Source organism: Lineus longissimus, chromosome 6 (assembly GCF_910592395.1).
Source record: "Lineus longissimus chromosome 6, tnLinLong1.2, whole genome shotgun sequence".
NCBI lineage: Eukaryota > Metazoa > Nemertea > Pilidiophora > Heteronemertea > Lineidae > Lineus > Lineus longissimus.
The window spans coordinates 17,356,284-17,374,619 of NC_088313.1; the positions used below are offsets into that span (position 1 = coordinate 17,356,284).

At 39.9% G+C, this 18,336-nt stretch overlaps 1 protein-coding gene across 3 annotated transcripts in view; it reads left to right on the forward strand.

Annotated features, from left to right (window-relative positions):
• The window catches only part of LOC135489476 (uncharacterized), a 46,815-nt gene that overhangs the window by 15,852 nt on the left and 12,627 nt on the right, over positions 1 to 18,336 (forward strand). Inside the window, exons 18-44 of one of the 3 annotated variants that reach the window (XM_064774849.1) lie at positions 57 to 184; positions 482 to 593; positions 961 to 1,091; positions 1,530 to 1,568; positions 3,297 to 3,317; positions 3,803 to 3,911; positions 4,405 to 4,632; positions 4,973 to 5,097; positions 6,559 to 6,664; positions 6,974 to 7,107; positions 7,435 to 7,461; positions 7,769 to 7,874; positions 8,334 to 8,585; positions 9,127 to 9,269; positions 9,900 to 10,002; positions 10,502 to 10,632; positions 10,985 to 11,189; positions 11,553 to 11,926; positions 12,602 to 12,622; positions 13,059 to 13,170; positions 13,795 to 14,028; positions 14,335 to 14,589; positions 14,831 to 14,958; positions 15,540 to 15,728; positions 16,488 to 16,656; positions 17,337 to 17,469; positions 17,898 to 18,055. In XM_064774849.1, coding sequence (XP_064630919.1) covers positions 57 to 184; positions 482 to 593; positions 961 to 1,091; positions 1,530 to 1,568; positions 3,297 to 3,317; positions 3,803 to 3,911; positions 4,405 to 4,632; positions 4,973 to 5,097; positions 6,559 to 6,664; positions 6,974 to 7,107; positions 7,435 to 7,461; positions 7,769 to 7,874; positions 8,334 to 8,585; positions 9,127 to 9,269; positions 9,900 to 10,002; positions 10,502 to 10,632; positions 10,985 to 11,189; positions 11,553 to 11,926; positions 12,602 to 12,622; positions 13,059 to 13,170; positions 13,795 to 14,028; positions 14,335 to 14,589; positions 14,831 to 14,958; positions 15,540 to 15,728; positions 16,488 to 16,656; positions 17,337 to 17,469; positions 17,898 to 18,055 — 3,873 coding nt within the window. Of the gene's footprint in view, positions 1 to 56; positions 185 to 481; positions 594 to 960; positions 1,092 to 1,529; positions 1,569 to 2,234; positions 2,271 to 3,296; positions 3,318 to 3,802; positions 3,912 to 4,404; positions 4,633 to 4,972; positions 5,098 to 6,558; positions 6,665 to 6,973; positions 7,108 to 7,434; positions 7,462 to 7,768; positions 7,875 to 8,333; positions 8,586 to 9,126; positions 9,270 to 9,899; positions 10,003 to 10,501; positions 10,633 to 10,984; positions 11,190 to 11,552; positions 11,927 to 12,601; positions 12,623 to 13,058; positions 13,171 to 13,794; positions 14,029 to 14,334; positions 14,590 to 14,830; positions 14,959 to 15,539; positions 15,729 to 16,487; positions 16,657 to 17,336; positions 17,470 to 17,897; positions 18,056 to 18,336 lie in introns of all 3 variants that reach the window. The other 2 variants (XM_064774850.1, XM_064774852.1) reach the window with 2 other exon arrangements.

Here is an 18,336-nt window from a genome sequence, read left to right on the forward strand (position 1 = left end):
AATAGATGCAAATGACTAAACTGACTTCCCAACATATTTTAACTGTTCTGTTCCAGGATGTTTGCCAACCTGAAGGGGTCCCTGTATTTGGTGGCTAAATGTCAGCCATCCGTCAAACTCAGCTCACAGATGCTGATTGGAGCTTACAGTCAATTAATGACTGGCGTTTGCGAAAAGTCAACAGGTACACCCATGAATTTCTTCAGAAATTTTCACTTCAACCAACGAGTTGAGTCACAACAGCTTTAAGGAAGGATAAGCTGTTTGAAAAATGAAATAAAAAGTGCCTTCCTTGTTTTCCAGGAAAGCCACCAACTCAACAGAAGAGGAACTATCATAAATACAGGAATACATTTAAAAATGTAATAGAGTCTGTATAATTTGAATGCTGCCGGTCGTTTCGTTATCAGATATCAAACTTTACGAGCGGGACGTTTTGCCTGGACCACTGATATTAGATAACGCACTGTTTCTTTTCCAGTTGATTGCCTGAAGTCAACGTACATGCAATGTTTCATCAATCGAACAGAAGAGCTTACTATTGCCTTCGCGTCAGGAAAGGGAACGAAATCGAAAATCTGCTTCAATAACACGTAAGTCAGTATAGACATACCGGTAGTATAAAAAAAGGCAGCAGCATGTTAACTGTAGTGAACATAATTGCCCTAAAATTTATTTTCATTTAAAAACGATACGAGTATGGGCGAGGGGACCCTTTGAAAACTATGAAAAAATTGATAAAAGTTTGCTATCGGAGTGCATTTAGTTTTGTTTTGCTTGAATGGGAGCGAAAATTGCTATGGTCGTCCTGAACCAAACAGCCACATCGGCTCCGTTTGGAGATATCAAATGTAGGATATAGAATATTGCCTGTGTCTCCTCCATTCAACACATGTGCATTGTATTGTATCTTGACTGAACTGTGGATATGCAGATTGAAACTGTTTCATTCCTTTCCAGGAAAGAAAACTTTAACAAGGATCTTCAGGGATGTCTGACCAACAGTCAGGGATGTACTTCAGAATCGGTGAAGGCTGTGTCAAAATTATATCCATCCCTCGTAGACGAATTCTTTTCTCTCTGCGATAAAAGTAAGTTAATTTTTCGATGAAGGTTTTATCTTTCGTGACTATGAACAGAGATTCATTAGCAAGCTCGCCTTATCCTTGTTTTTGTTATGAACCAGCTTGACATGTCGATCTATGCAATACAGTTAATTTTTTATTTCAAATACGTTTTGCTGCAATTAATGTTGGTTGGTGTGAAAGTAAATTGAGTTCACCTCTTGATAATCACTTCAACCCTATATTGCTCAATGACTGTTTTGATTTGTTTTAAGAGTGACTTTGCCCTCAGATTATGATCGTACTGTAATGGGATTCTTTGTGGGCCCTGGATTTCTGCAACTGCTGCGTCTGTCTCCGTCACTGCGGTTTTATCAGTATTCTTGTACTTCAAAGAAGATACGAATATTACAAATGATATAAAAAGAACTTATGTTAACTCTTGATATTGCATTGACTTACTAGGTGAAATACTTAAGTTGAATGTGTTCTTCCAGTTGATGCGTGAGTCTCGTTAATACGTCCAAAAGTACCTTGTAGATATCTAGCTATATTGATACAAGGTATAAAAGAAGGTCAGATTCCCTACAAGCGGTTTTTATTGGAAAAGACATATCGTTAATTGACGGTTCGTTATGCAGGTTACGCAATTCATAGGCTGGGTTTACATAGAGTTTCATACCACAGGCCAGCAATGGCCACTCAGGGTTTATGACCATTAAATCATTTTTGATGGTACATGTATTTCCGCATACCGTGTCGCTCTATGTAAACCCGGCATTACGGGAGAATAAGAACGGAGAACGAAGTGCTGCAGCTTTCGGAGCCAGGAAAGCCGTCGTCGAAAAAAATACATTTACAGGCCAGAGTAGACCTTCGTAATTCGTCGTTTTTTTAGGGTTGCGAAAACATTTGTCAAACATTTTGATATTACACGAACTCGAAATGTTTCTGGACTAGAATTTGTTTTCAAAATGTTGTAAAGCCTTGTATCAACGTTAGCAGAGAACGTCGACCCCTAACTCATGCACTGACCTATCAGAAAATGTTTTGAAGTGTCTTTCACACACCAGTCACTAAATAAGTATCTAGGTTTGGTAGCTCACGTATACTGCACGTAAATCAAGCGTTCAGACAAATGCTAAAAGTTCGTATCATGTAATTTGATAGACGAAAACATGAAGCTGAACACGTATTTCGCGATGTGTGAGTGAAATTTCAATTGTTTTTTAAAGCAGACCATTACATGTACATACGTCTGCTTGATTTTAACAGTACTGATTAATCGAAGGGTGGTCGCACCCCTATACTCTGAAACTAAATATGTTTTGTAACTTCTTAACCATCAGCTGAATATATAAGAGCCAAATATTAGGTAGAAATGTTGTAAGGTAACATCAATGGAAATGGCAGAAGTCAGTGTGCTTACAAGCGTTTATCAACGGTTTCGTTATCCACTCAAACATATCAAATAATATAAATTGCGAATGGCGCCGCGGTGACGAGTTTGCCATTACAAACGCTGAAACTACACTTTTAGCTACGTAGGCTAGAACTAGATTGTTTATGTTAGATAGGACTAACCAGTGGAGGGACTTTATTATTTAGATACTTACTGAAATAATGATGTGCATTGCTCGCCAAAGCCAGTTAAGTATCAAAGTCACAAGCACTTAGAAAATTTGGTATATTTTTTGTGCAAGTATGCCGGACTGCTGTGCCAAAAATGTCACTTTGACATCTATCCGGGCCGTGACAGCCATTTAAAAGTAGGTATCGGAGAGAAATGACGAAAAATTATATGATCTGTTGATGCTCATGTACATGTATTTATTCTGAAACATCAGACGGAATTCATTGCATGTAGCTGTACCATGGTGTGTCCTCGTGTATGTGCGATCACTTCGGAAACAAAATAGGAAGTGACTATTTGGCAAGCCCGGCTTACCAAACAGCGACCTTTTCTTGTCCTGAATGGAGAGCCGAACTCATGGCTAAAGTGTTGTAAAGTCTCCAGCTCGCCAAACAGGGTAGATTTTTTACCTGTTTGGCAAGCCCGGCTGGCCGAACAGGGTGGCTTTTTAGTGCTGTTTGGCAAGCGGCTCTCCAAACAGGACAAAAAAATATGCCTGTTCGGCGAGCGGCTTGCCAAATAGATCCGGCCAACAAAATAGTATGTATGTGATGTACTTCAAGTTAAGATAATTCATGAAGAACTTTTCTCCATTTCAGCGCTGCAGTTTGAGATTGAAGGTATGTATTCTGTAGGGAGCTCTCATATGATTCTAAGCGCAGGATTCCTATAAGGAGATCAACGGCGTATATTTTGCAAGATTGAGAGGCAGAGAACAGCGTCCAATATTTAAAAAACCAGCATTCATCGACTCTGCCTTGTTAAAAACATATATCTACCAGATCACTTGAGTATGTGCTTACGATAGATGTACTCACTTTCTTAGGACAAACCATATAATGTTGGTGTCAATTTGAGATCCAAACTAATGGAATAGCGTATATACATGTGCCTCACCCTCTCATCTGAATCGGCCAAGGATGTAAAATAAGCACTCATTTTTAAACCCCTCGAACCCGCTTTTCGATATCTCGCACACGAGGATGCGCAGTTTGGGAGAATTGCATCTCAATCAAGGAGCTCAGCTTGCACGATCCTTGCAAGGTAGTTGGCCCCTGTGACTGAACTTCTTATAAAATAAAGGCTTGAATTTTATCTTTAACAGAATCCAAGGAATGTTTGTTTGCCAAATCAGTTGTTTGTCTGAAATCGCTGAACAAGAACTTGATCGAGGGGTTAACCGCTGGCTCCAGTGCCGCAAGCCAGACATGCGCGTGAGTATTTTGGAAGCAGACAATTTGGTAAAAAAAGTCGAGATGAGCGATCCTGACAACTGATACTATACTACTTTAGGGCCATTTAGACGACAGCAAAAAGGCCCGATGAGATCCGATCGAATCCGAATCCGAATGCGGTCTAAATTTCCCCGGTGTAAACGCAAACCAATCGGGTCTCATGTGGTCCCATCGAGTCTTCAAGTGGTCCACCTCTTCAAAGCAATACTTTTGGGCCTCCAGAATTTTCAAATCAGACGACATCTCCTTCTTTGCTTGATCGGGGCAGAACGAAAGGCATGGGTGCACGATTGAGAGGGGACTCCTAATATGTCGAGCGCATGCTGCGCCGGATGCTGCTCCAGGAAGGTGGCGAACGCATTTGGATATATTATTTCAATACATGCTCGCGGGAAAAGGGAGACGTTACCAATTCCCTAGAACATGAATGATTGCCTCACCATTGAATAATAAACATATTTTTCTGCTGCAGTGCCTATGAAACAGCCAAAACGTGTGTGACGACAATGTATAAAAAGTGCAGCCCAGTCACCAGACTGAACCTGCTTGAAGCTCTCATGAAGAAGCGTGTGGAGATAATCAAAGCAGTCCAAGTGTGCTCCTTCACGGAGACCGCAACATGTACCACCGGGTATCAGAACATTAGTACAGCTTTCAATATTGCTACCAAAGCGATTAATGCGGGGACATATGATTGCAAGTAAGTTCATTCGCAGATTCCTAGCTATTCGTTATCACTAATGACGCCCGCAGTCGTAAACTGATTGATAATAAGTACAAGTGTATCAGTTTGTACCATATACGACATCTACGACTACTGAAGTAAGTGCGATCACATCAAAATCCTTACAGTACAGTTATTGCAGCAATTGACTACGATCTACTAATACATCTTCTTTAATATATTTCAGAAAACTAACGGCCCTCAAAACATCTGTCACATCTTTCATCTCCGCTAGTGGCTGCTACGAATCCTTATAGTACAGTCATTGCAGCAATTGACTACGATCTACTAATACATCTTCTTCAATATATTTCAGAAAACTAACGGCCCTCAAAACATCTGTCACATCTTTCATCTCCGCTAGTGGCTGCTACGAATTGATGAACCTATACGTCAAGGCCGGATTTGATACCATTGAATACTTCCTCAGGGACAGATGCTGTAAGATTTTCTTGCTGATTGTTTCTGCATTATATTCGTACTAGCATTGTACCCGTGGCGCAGGCAGGTTCAAATGGGCTATACCTTGAATAGATTGAATTGCAATGAAAATATAATGCAATATCAAAGGAGCAATATCGAAGAGACAAATTAAACCAACCATTTGTCCACAGACTCGGACCCTGTGGCGTGCTGTATGCGTGCATATAAAAGTAAATCAATTGGTCCGAATGAGATGATGAGGCAATGTGAATATACCTCGTTCCTTAGTCAGCAATATGCCCCTTTTTATACGGAGATGAAGGAGAACCCAGATAGGCCTTCACATGTCGGCCTCCAAATGGCTCGGACCAATTGCACTATCACTACTAAAACTTTAAAATGCGTGCTCCTCCTACATGTAGCATGATCTCGGGCAAGGCACTTAGTCGACAGGCAAGCTAGAAGTTCAGCACCGTGAGCAGCTCCTTGATAAGGCCATGCCAAGTTCAGAGTGCCTCTTCAGATACATCAAGTTTTGAAAGCTGTGGTGAGCACATAAACATACCATTGTAACCTTAATTTGAAAATCCCTTCATAATCAAGGGCTAGCTCTGGCTAATACAGTACCAATATACGATAGACCATCAATTTGACCCCAGCTCCTTACTGCGGGAAAACCCAAGTCCAGCAACCAAAAGTATCAACATACATTTTTGTTTACATTTGAACTGCACACATGCGTTTGTTTACAATTTCTTTCCCGCGAAATCTCGAAGATCAGGTGACCTACAATCGTGGATTGAAAATAACATTAACCTTGGTTCAGCAGGTCAACACGTGTACAGGCTGTTCCAATCATCCCCCTACAGCCAGCCGTTCAACAGGTAGTGTTAGTCACCCCACAGGGAGTGCAGGTGATTCATTAATCACCTGCATAACTGAACAGCAATGGCTTGGCTTCCGTGAGTGATAAGGAGAATTGACCGTGTCCGATTAAAAATCCCTCATTACTGCTCCGCTGAAGTAAATTTCCGAAAATAAACATGACGTTGCATCAGGATAACATATCACCTGCAAACGTGCAAAATTTCGAGACGAAACACGACCCCCAAATGGCACTTTAGCGAGCCGCCTTATAGTAGTATGATATAGATCTGTATCAGGGCAGATAAATGGTAGTACAGTATATATTGTTGTAGTACTCGTCGGAGTAGTAATACACGTGTGAGATTTTATGCTTAATAAATGTGCCACAGTTTCTTTAAACCCAGAAGTATATACATGTCTGTCTATTCCTGTGGCCAGCTGCTATGGCCTTCATGTGTAGGTTGTAGAATTTTACGTGTTTCTTTTCACATACAGTGCATTACTAAATAGGGCTACAAGAAGTCCGCCATCATACCATCCTGTAACCGACACACGTATCTAAGCAGACCTCTATAAATAAATAATTACAACTTCCACACGCAATTTTTTCAGCTGCTTGTGCCACAACCGATGCTTTGAAAAATTATATCAACTACCAAAATGCCTTCCTGGACGGCGTTATGAACCTCTCGGACTACGCAACGAGCGGTATTTGCACGTAAGACTAATACTTATTTCTCATGACAATGGGTGATATGAATAAAGACTAGCAAATGCTTTTATCTAAAACTCCATGTACATTTACACTAGGCCTTTCTGTACAAAATTGAAGTAAAAGCATTTGCTAGGCTTTCTTCATATCACCCAATATTTAGACTTTTCGCATTTTCACCCATATCGATATACTTAATTTGCTAATTTTAATATTAGCTATTTCCCTTTTGAATTATTTATTGTATTGCAATTTTAATTTGCCAATTTTAATACTCTGTGCCCAAATGGTTAAAACCAATCTTCTGTTTCTTAGCGGAAGGATGTCTCTAGTCGTTTACCAAAGCACCTTAGGCGATATTTCCGAAAATTGCGATAATGGAGGGGCAAGATTAACAGCCATCTCTAAAATGACCAGCATGTATCAAGAACAATTTTGCAAAAAGCGAGGTAACTATAAAAAGTCCGTAAACTATAAAATTTCCATGCCTATTTATTGCGATTCACGAAATTGTTTTACATGTATTTTTACTGCAACTAAATTGGTTCTTTTTTCAATCGATGACAAATTACGATACCTTGTCCGTTTAATAAGGAAAACGGATAGTTAAAATGACAAAATGTGTATGTTTTCATCTTGCCTACCTCCCTTTTTGATGGTATGGTGTCGTTAAGGACACATACCAATACCAGTCTCCCATATTTGTCCTGAAGTAAGAGTGATTCAACTGGTATCTTCATGTGAAGTTACAATTGTGTGAATTTTTTCTCCTTCAGATTACACCTGGTTGATACCTGAAACAGGTAAGTCTAAAACATTACAGTGAACCTTTGACTCTTAAACAAGATGATAAAAACGTACCTATTCTGGTCTTGTACTGTTTTCCGAAGTTGTGGAAATATTTCAACATGCACTCTAAGAGAGAACTAGTGACGAAATCCCACACTATTCGCAACCATTGTCGATGGACGCTTGAAGTGTGCGTTGAAGAAGTTTAAAACCCGGCTTTCAAGCTCATGTTTGTGATATTGTCTTCTTACAGTAGCAGCAAGTTGCAACTGTATGGATCAACATCAATAAGCATATACTAATCAAATTGTTCTTTTGCAGAAACATGCAAAATCGATGTTGTTCAAGCTTGTTTCGCATCCTACAAAAAGGTGTACCTCGTTAAGCTCGCTGCAGGCAATGAACAATCGGTCAAAGAAGTGTGCACGTAAGCATTACAAAACTATTCAGTATATGTATATAATATTTCCCCCAGGGAGACTGCAAGTTCAGGGGCCCGGATAGGTCTATCGAGAAACAATAACCTCGAAGTGAGGATACTCCTTTGAACTTGCTTATTCACAAGCCTGTGCCTTCGTATTCCTATAACTTTAATGGAAAGATATACAATGTATAATCGAGGAACCCAATGATACCTAACTCCCAATGATGAAGGAGACATCTAGGGCATGTCGTCAAAGTGCGAGATTCTAATCTGATAGCCGGGCTTCATATTGGTCGTCGTACATCAGTTATGTGATTAGCTTTAACAGGAAAATGGATAGGTCTATCCTTAATTCAAAATATTAACTCTACTGTTGTACATGTAGTTCAGCGTGATTCGTATTATCTGAGCCTCATGCCAAGTCAATATCAATAAATTCGGATATCTATTAAATCATTTCAGATTATACCATCAGTTGTCCGCGTGTGTCATCGCCGCACTTAAAACCTGCAATGGACAGACGCAGACTCGATTTCTGACAGGCCTCGCTTACCTCCGTAGCATGCTCGTAGTTATGTGTGAGCTGAAGCCAGAGGAGAAAGAATGCAATCTGGTGAAAGCATACGAGTGTTTGAGTGAATTTCGGACAAATTTCATGATGTTTAGAAACCTTGTCGTTGGGGGGAAGTCGCCCAAAGCCCTGGCAGTCTGCGGGTAAGTTGCTCTTTTGATACGATGCAGGTTTCGGAAGCCTTACGAAAAGCTACGAAGCATATCACCCCTACATGTAGCAGACCCTGTCTGAGATATGTCTGTCCATGTCTTGTTTACAATTGAGCAGGCCAAGGGTAGCATATTATCATAATCAATAAGTTAAGAAACAAATATACTTCTATTCATTTTTGATATGACCGATTTGGGACAGATTAAAAAAAATATTTCGGTTTTCCGATCAAAATAAAATGAATGACAATGAGCTCCTCGACTACTATAAATATTAATGAGTTCGGCTCTCCATTCAGGGCAAAAAAATTCGCTGTTTGGTAAGTTGAACTTGCCAAATAGTCACTTCCATTATTTTTTGCTAAACTAGGTTGTTCGAAAAACCAACGGGGAAAAAGCACGCGGAAGTTTAGCGATTTAGGCCTATAATATCGGAATGACGAATGTTAATAGTGTCGTACCTTGTGACAAACTTGAACCGTCTGTTGAATGCAATATTGCCATTGCATCGCACCATATTTTATTGTTTTAGGTCAGCAAAGATTACGAAGACCTGCATTGAGAAGAACACACTAAAATGCGGCGACAAGGAAACCTCCATGGTTATGTTTTACAAGAGGTCATTCGAATTGTTCAGCTTTGCGATCAAGAAAGAATGCGATGTCTTAATCCCAAGTAAGTACGAATGTATAACGTATAACGTACGCTGTTGGAAACCGCAGATGTCGTTATACAGTAATGTAGATGCAAGGTCCCAATGAAATGCACCTTGTTTGATAACATAAAGGAAGTGACTATTTGGCAAGCCCGGTGTAACATCTGTGGTTGTTTCCCATGTGTCAGTGTTTCCAAACAATAGGCAGCTAGAGAGACCATGACTTTTCAATAGGGGGAAACACAGAAAAACTTGTCAATCTATCTTTTAGCGTTCCCAAACAATGAGGGGAAACACTCAAAAATAGAAACACTCAAAAACATTACACCGGCTTACCAAACAGCGACTTTTTCTTGTCCTGAATGGAGAGCCGAACTCATTAATATTAAAGTAAAGTCTCCAGCTCGCCAAACAGGGTAGATTTTTTACCTGTTTGGCAAGCCCGGCTGGCCGAACAGGGTGGCTTTTTAGTGCTGTTTGGCAAGCGGCTCTCCAAACAGGACAAAAAAATATGCCTGTTCGGCGAGCGGCTTGCCAAATAGACCCGGCCTAAAATAAAAAAAACTTATATTGATGCTTGCAGGTTATGCGTTTGGATCAAAATCGGACAGAGTCAATCAGGTTCATTATCAGGCTTTTTCCAATTTCAGAACAATGTGATTTGTCGGAGTCCTTCAACTGCCTGGTGTCATATGCCGAGAACGTCACAGAAACTCTGACCATGGTAGACAGGAGGAATGCTTTCCTTTGCACGTATGTACAAATATACCTTAATATTGTAGTACACTGTCGTTAACCTGGAATAGTATGTTTACTACATTTTTTTTTATCGTTCAAGCTGTGAACCCCCCCCCCCCCCCCGAAGTGATAAACTTGATCCAATGACACTTTGTTAAGAAAAATCGTTTGCAGAAGAGAATTTTTTTTTTTTACTGAATTTCACAGATGAAATACACGTCATTAAGATATCGTGCAAATGTACATTGATCGAACAATGTATTAATTTGTCCTTACATTGTCCATTCCGTTCATGGACTGACTTTCCAGCGTATTGCCTCGGTAGCGTTGTCTGGAAGCTGAGCATTGTCAACACATTGAGGGTCAGGATACTCGTCAATGGGCTTTCTATGTCCCTCTTCTATCCTCGCATACCAGGGTCAGTTACAAGCTCTCTCTTTCCCGCACCGTGTAAAAGGTCCTGAAGCTCAGAATGACTCTTTTTCAGCTAATTTTTATGCATTTTTATCTTCAGTACAAATGTCAAAGAGAAGGTGACGGAATGCGCTGCTAGCTCGACCCTTGACTGCGGTGAAAGGTCCAAATCGTTTATTGAGACGGTGACGGGCTTAGAGAAGAGCACAAAACAAGTGTGCAATGAGCTTGGTAAGTCGGGCCGCCTGGGCGAGTATACGTTGACCCATGTTATTATTGGCACTAGGTGGCTGTGACACAGATGTGCTCTATCTCAGCTTGAGTGGTATTGTTCCACTTACTTTCCTGTGGTTTGAGGACGAACGAATTTTATAATCATAGTGTTTATTATGCATACAGCAAACTTCTGGTTACTTTTTCTTCTTGCCGGCCTTGTAAGGAACTGATTTAACAATTCTAGCCGAGTTTTGATCAACAGCGTTTTGAGATACGGAGTGTTCAGTTTTAGTTTCCGCCAAAATAGTTGCAATAGTTATAGCACAGAATAACGAGATAATTTATTCCTAAAACTTCGGTATTTCAGTTTGTCGACAAGATGGTGCAAAAGCCAACATTCTCTTCTTGCTGGATGCGTCTGGCAGTGTAAACGCGAAAGACAATAAAAACTTCTATAAATGCAAGATGTTCGTCAAAAACTTGGTTAAAAAGTTAGAGATTGGCGAATACCAGATTCGGGTTGCTGCCTCGACCTATGCCTCCGCAGTAGTTAATGTATTCGGCTTCAACAGGTATGATTTGGGTCCAGTTTTCATGCAATAAATAAACATCCGTTTTCAGAAGAATATCGGTCAAATAGATATCGGTCTGTGCGAAGTAGAATTTTTGACTCTATATTTCACGATAATGGCAACAAAACGGTTAATATTACACCCACGTTTGAGAGACTGGATGGAAAGGAGGCTATTGAGCTTTCCTTTGGCTCGTTAGCAGGATGCCTATGATCCAACTTCTTGGAGCTCATGCAAATCCTTTCTTCCTGGCAATGCCTGGTGTAAGCGGATAGTATCAAAAATCATCAAAATATATAGCTGTTCTTTTCTGTTCTTTCCAATCTCTCCAGCTGTTAATTTAAAAGTGATTTTCTTTTTCAGGTACTATGAAAAGAAAGAGGTGCTAGAGGCAGTAGGAAATATCATCTACACGGAAGGAGGCACCTACACTCACCTTGCACTGGATAATGCCGCTACAGCTATAACAAATATACAAAAGCAGAGGGGTGATATACCTTCAATCGTCATCGTTATGACTGATGGAAAATCGATAACGCCGAAGAAAACCCTGAAAGCAGCTGAAGCACTGAAGAAGAAGGCCACCGTCTACTCCATTGGTATTGGGGACAGTCTGCGACCAGAAGAAGTCAAGGCTATGGCCAGCAATGACACTAACCTCTATACATTGGAAAACTTTGACAAACTAGATGATATCGTATCGTCATTATCCCAGAGCATCACTTGCGAGGGTTTGAGTGAGTAGTATAAATTGCAAATTTTTCGTGTCATCTTTTTATGAAATTCGCGAACATTTCCGATTTTTTTTTCTCAAGATTCTTATCATGGCGAATTACTAAATTCCCTTCAGTTTAAGTCAGAAAGTATTTTCGCGAAAATAAAACACCCGCATAAATTTGGTGGTTTCAATGCCGGTGTAATGTTTTTGAGTGTTTCTGTTTTTGAGTGTTTCCCCTCATTGTTTGGGAACGCTCAAAAATAGATTGACGAGTTTTTCTGTGTATCCCCCCTATTGAAAAGTCATGGTCTCTCTAGCTGCCTATTGTTTGGAAACACTGACACATGGGAAACAACCACAGATGTTACACCGGTGTAGTGAGTGGTTTCTGTGTGTGAGTGTTTCCCTACAATAGATCAGCAGCCTCGAATGGTTAGTGTTCGGTCAGTGATCACCTTATCCGTGAAAACTGGAACAATAGGGGAAACACTGACAGATGTTACATCGGTATACTGTTTTGAAACGATTATGGCCACTATTCAGTTCCGCATAAACTCTGGCTAACACTGACTTGATGTCTTCTCATTCCTTCGTTTCGCTAATTTGGAACATGACTTATTAAAAAGCCTCCTACTAGTGATAATACTAAGGAAAACTACTCTTACTCTTATTTTTTCGACATCTTCTTTTTCAGAAAAAACTCCTGGTGATGAAGGTAAGTATAAATGTCAGTTTATGCGACTGAATGATTAAAATTGTTTTTGATATACATGTACGGTAATCACACTTTTATTTAATTTGATGAATTCCCTTACGAATTAATTTCAAAGTATATGTACTACGCAAGATGAACCAAAATGTTGAAAGTTATACATGTAGCTGTAAATCGTTGAATTGGGAATCTTTTACATGACTTTATTCAAAGAATTACTTAAGACTATATATAGTCTTTATTAGTTCTTGATTGTATGTACATCTACATTCTATTTTGTTCCTTAGCTTTGGCTTCAGGGGACTGCTCTTGATAAAGTATTCAAGGGTATGTCAGAATTCTGGCTTATTGTCTGTTTTGTAAAAAAATTGTAAAAAAATTAAATTTTTACATTTTCTTGTATATCCATATGAAACATTTGTAACCATTCCATCGCCAGATCCTACCACTTGTAAACTAACAGAAGCAAAGCAGTGTCTGCTTTCATTCGAAAAGGAGTTGTTTGATGGATTCGCCAAGGATGGAGAGAATGTGCTGAAAGTTACTTGTCTGTAAGTTTATAGTCATAATGTGTAGCTCTTTTCCGGTTGTCCTGCTCAGAGTCTTCATAGGCAAGTCTCTGCGCCAGTCGTTCTGCGGATGTACAGTTACCATTATGGAAGTGACTATTTGGCAAGCCCGGCTTACCAAACAGTGACTTTTTCTTGTCCTGAATGGAGAGCCGAACTCATTAATATTAAAGTAAAGTCTCCAGCTCGCCAAACAGGGTAGATTTTTTACCTGTTTGGCAAGCCCGGCTGGCTTTTAGTGCTGTTTGGCAAGCGGCTCTCCAAACAGGACAAAAAAAGTTGCCTGTTCGGCGAGCGGTTTGCCAAATAGACCCGGCCTACCATTATACCGGCAACGATATCCAAATTAACCTTCCCCCAAAAAACGTGTGATTGTAGTTGCTAATTATGCAAAATTTCTAACAAAAACTTTAAAGCAAATGGAATAATAGTTCATTTAGTTAAATGGTTGGGTTTGCGATATAAACTTTTCAATATTCTCATAATTGTTATAAAATTATAACAATTATGAGAATATTTCTAACTTGTTCCGTTTTTCTTTAACTTTTTAGAAATTCATTTTGATTTAAAAATGTTATTGTATCTATATCTTACCTCCAATTGCAGCAACTACACAAAGACAATGGAGTGTTTGAAGTTGGCTCTGCTGACTTGCACCGGGCCAACACAGTTCCGTATGGTTGAAGCTTTCTACCTTCAGATCAAAAGCAGCATGGAAATTTGTAAGGAATTCCTACCGAAGCCAAAAGACACGTGCAAAGTAAAAGAGGCAATGGAGTGCTTCAGTGAACTGCAGATGACTATCGCTAAGGTCAATGGAGCTTACGAAAAAGTCTGTGTGTAAGTTGAAAACATTTGTGCTTACTTTCGATCATTAAGGTAAACCAATGGTGTGTGTTCTTATTCCCAAGTATTTGTTGATTGCAGCGCTGCACAAAAATTTTAGCAATTGTTCTCGATACAAATCAATGTTACCATTCGGTGCCTGAGGAGGCGATTAGGGTTGTGATCCAAGTGTTTGAGGTATCCACACGCCTATGGGTTTTTCGTCATTTCATTTTAACTGAAATGCACTAACAATGGACGTGTAAGTACGATGGTAGCCAAACATGGGTATTACATGTACGAAAACATTCTTTTTTCCAGTGAAATTAACGAGAAACAAAACTGCGTCTATGACCGCATTGCCGCCTGCACCGACTTTGAGACATATTTATGGGTATCTAGAATCAATGCTGAAGTCTACCGCGTCAAGAAAAGCAAGAAATGTGAAGGGAAGATTTTGCCGCCGAAGGCTACTGGAAAAGAATGCGACGACTCTGAGGCTACCAAGTGTATGTTTGAGTTCGAGGAACAGGCTATGCAAGCTGCCTACTCGAATTACTTTGGGCGGGCTTGTCTGTGAGTATTCTTGTTGTTTATAACCTGTGCTTATTGGTAACTCGGTTTAGAATGCATATTAATTCGTCCTCTTCTTACTGCGCTCGCGATCGACAATAACCCTGTACATAATGTGGGTATATATGGCACAGTGGTCCACGTGATCAGAAAAAGGCCGCTGACCCGGAAATAATCCCGAACCTGTTATTGGCCAAATGCAGAAATTGGGCAATTCGATGGTACAGACAAGTTTCCATTACAGGAAACTGGTGGAATTGAAGGAATGCATTTTGGGTAGGTCTCCAGAGTGCACACCCGAACAGACTGCCGCAAGAATAATCCGCTTCAAAATCAAATATGCGCTGGTATCACCGAAATGCCTTTCCACAGGTACGTTCCATAGTTGTTTTATTTAATCATAGTATACATGCATACTCACTTAGCAAGGTATGCCAGATTAAGTTTAACGAAATTGCTGATAGGCGTTTCTACTAGGCTCACAGGCCATTGGCACTTCCCACACCTTTGAGGAATAATGTTATCACAAATTCAAGACGGTGTAGAAGTTTAAAATGTCCTAGGATAAAATGTCCGGGAACAAAAGATTCTATTATGCGCTGAGCGAGTGACGGTCATTGCCTCTATAGAACCATATGCCATAATCTGTCAGAATACAATAGGCCAGGACACTTTTTCTAGGGGGACACTTTTTACTTTTACACCGGACCGAGTTCCCTATGTGTGCATATTAGTCACTTATTGGGCCCTCCAGCATATCATTGTGGGAAATGCGAACAATTTTAAGCCTAGCACTGATAAAAAGGAACCAGTTGGGCAACAGGGGCTATGACGAATATGGCATGCGTAAAATTGACTTCAGAAATGGACTGCGCATGGCCTATTTTCTGCATGATAGATAAGAGAAGATCCGAAAATAATTCTTATATTTTCCTTATTCACACCCTTTTCAGCGGAAAGTGATGAATGCAAGTTCAAAGAAATTCAGGAGAAGATGGAAGATTTCGCAGAAGACATGCTTGAACACCTGATGGTGAAGATGACGGCAGATAAGAAGCCTATTTGCAAAGACCTCCAGGAGATTATGACATATACCGTGGTCAACATGAAGAAATGTTCCCTTGAAGTTGGGAGCCGGATAGGTGTGTTTTAATTCTTAGCCTACATGTGCGTCCTCTCGGACTTCGGTACGCACTTCCGAAGGGTACACAATATAAGCATGTACTATGTACATCTTTCTTCACTGGGAAGGATACGCATAGGCGCGCATAACTTTTATCTATTTGACATATTTCCTACTGCCTTGAATGATCTTTTAACTCATTCATTCACTGATCTTCCCAATGACTCAACATTTTTAGAAATAATGTCGTCAACCGATTTTCGTGTCACATCATCAATGGTGCATTTTATTACCAACGATTTCAAAATCAGAAACCTAAATGTTGAATATGTCCCTCAATTTTTCTAGTTTTTGAACTGTGCTTTATGGCGCTAATTACCACAATTTTTGGTTTGATTGTAATTACATGTACACTTTGTACTTGTATTTCGTTTTACTGAGAATGTAAATATCTTTTCATATTCTTGCCTTATATACAAAGATTGTGTTTTGGCCAATAAATTTCATTTCATTTCATGAGCTCCGTTCCAGGTTGTTGAATACAAGGTTTTGAAGAGGTGGTCTACGATAAATCATACGAGGTGATAGTGGTTGCTGATAGTGGCTGATTTCTACAACAGCCACCAGCAGCTGTTGGCTTTCTCAGTATTGTCAATGTCCCATCATTAAACATAAGAAGTCTGCGAGGCAGGAGTGTCTTTAATATGTTATTAGCATGCCTTTTCACCCAGCTAACAATATAAAAACGAACAAAACTATTCTCAAATCTCTTCCACAGATAAAATGGCCCAAATGCTGATTAACCAGCTGAAGGTGACATGCCCGAATATCGTATATGGGCCAGTTGTTAGGTCAGCTTGTGACATCATCTCCGTCAAGAAGACACTCCAAGGTTTCAATGCAACCGTTTTCAGAAATATGGCTACTAAAAACCTTAAATACTGTGCGTAAGTAATGTCTCGTGTGTTGTAATAGTCAATTTTCCGACGTTTCTGATATCTTCTTTAACTTCATCAAGATGTGAGGTCTATGATCTTCTAAGTCTGGGCTTACAGAGTTCACGTTGTCACTAGTAACACGTCAATTTCCTGGTGTCACTCGTGACATGAATAACGAAACAGCTGGCTTCATAGGCTGCATGGCTTCTTGACGTCTTCATGTATGTAGCCCTCCTTTGAAAATATTTTTTCGTTCTTCTTTACATGCGTGACAAGTGAAATATGACAAGTTACACGTGAAAACGTTAACTCTACAGGAATGTAAACCCAGCCTAAGTTATATCGGGTTCATATTGTCACTTGTCATGATTCACTTGTCACGAGTTAACTGATTTAGGCTTGAAAACATGACGTGAGGGTGAAAAGTAACCTCGTGAATCTTTGGAAATGACTTGTTCATTCTCCATGTCTTCATGTAAAAAGTGAACAGCGGCACATTTGAAAACCTGATCTCTATACATGTATAAGCATGCCCAGCCTAATGGGGCATCTAAAATACACACTCTGGTGGACATGTAATTTGTCAGTGACATTCACTCGGTTAGCGATATTTAACGCCATTATTGAGTATTACTTCTTGGCCGTGAGCTCTGTGAACGTGCGGTTAAACCATGATTTCCCCCTTCCAGCGAACAGCCCCGAGCTAAGATTCTGATCGAAAACGGATTGAAGAACTGTCCTGCTGACGATGTCACTGAAGTCAATACAGCCTGGAAAATGGTTGTCGACAAGATTGGCATGAGTTGTACCAAGAGATTTGATGTGAGTTGACCACATCAAAGTGCAATCATTAAAGCCTATTCAACCTGACGATAGTTCAAGGAGAATGAGCGTGATAATCCCCCCCTCCCCGCTCTGCTTCAGCCAAGTCTTTTGAGAGTCAGACTTATCTTTATCTGAGAACAAGAACAAGAACGAAGTTGCAATTGACAACGGCTATCGCGTTACCTGTTGTCAGAATCGCAATGAAATACTGTGTCTTTAACGTCTGGTGTTCCTTGTGACAATGATATAAAACATTCAACTTGACTTGATGAATGACTCTGATGACATCAACGAGAAAATTCCCCTCGTCCTTGGATTAAATCCAAACCTCTGTATTCGTACAGTGCCTTCTCGAACAGGTCATCACTTAATCCACAATATTTTCCTAACAGATCATCATTTTCTAATCTCTACTTTCAATTTAGGTCAACCCTGGATCGATAACCAGGATCACTTTGGTTGAAGGGGAGACCAGGCTTTTGAAGTATAAATTCATCGGCTGCAAGAGTACTATATGTCAAGGACAAAATAACTGCCAAGTCAAGATTTTTTACACGCTCACCAATCTCAGAGGCAATGCCAAGTATGTTCTGGCTGACATGTTCTCCCATAAAATATACTTCTCTTCATTTCATGATAGAATGTGCTGATGATAACAGCATCTCACACTTGCATAGAAGTTAATGTTCTGATGAGTTAAAGCTTCGACGAAATGCAGGGTTTAAAAAAAATTATTGTAGAAATTTTCGGGAATAGCAAAAGAAAGCAGGCGCCAAAATTTAGCTTTTAAAATAACTTCTTTCCTGACCAATTGAATTGTCACTTTGTCACAATTTTCGAGTAAATATTGCATAAAGAAATGTA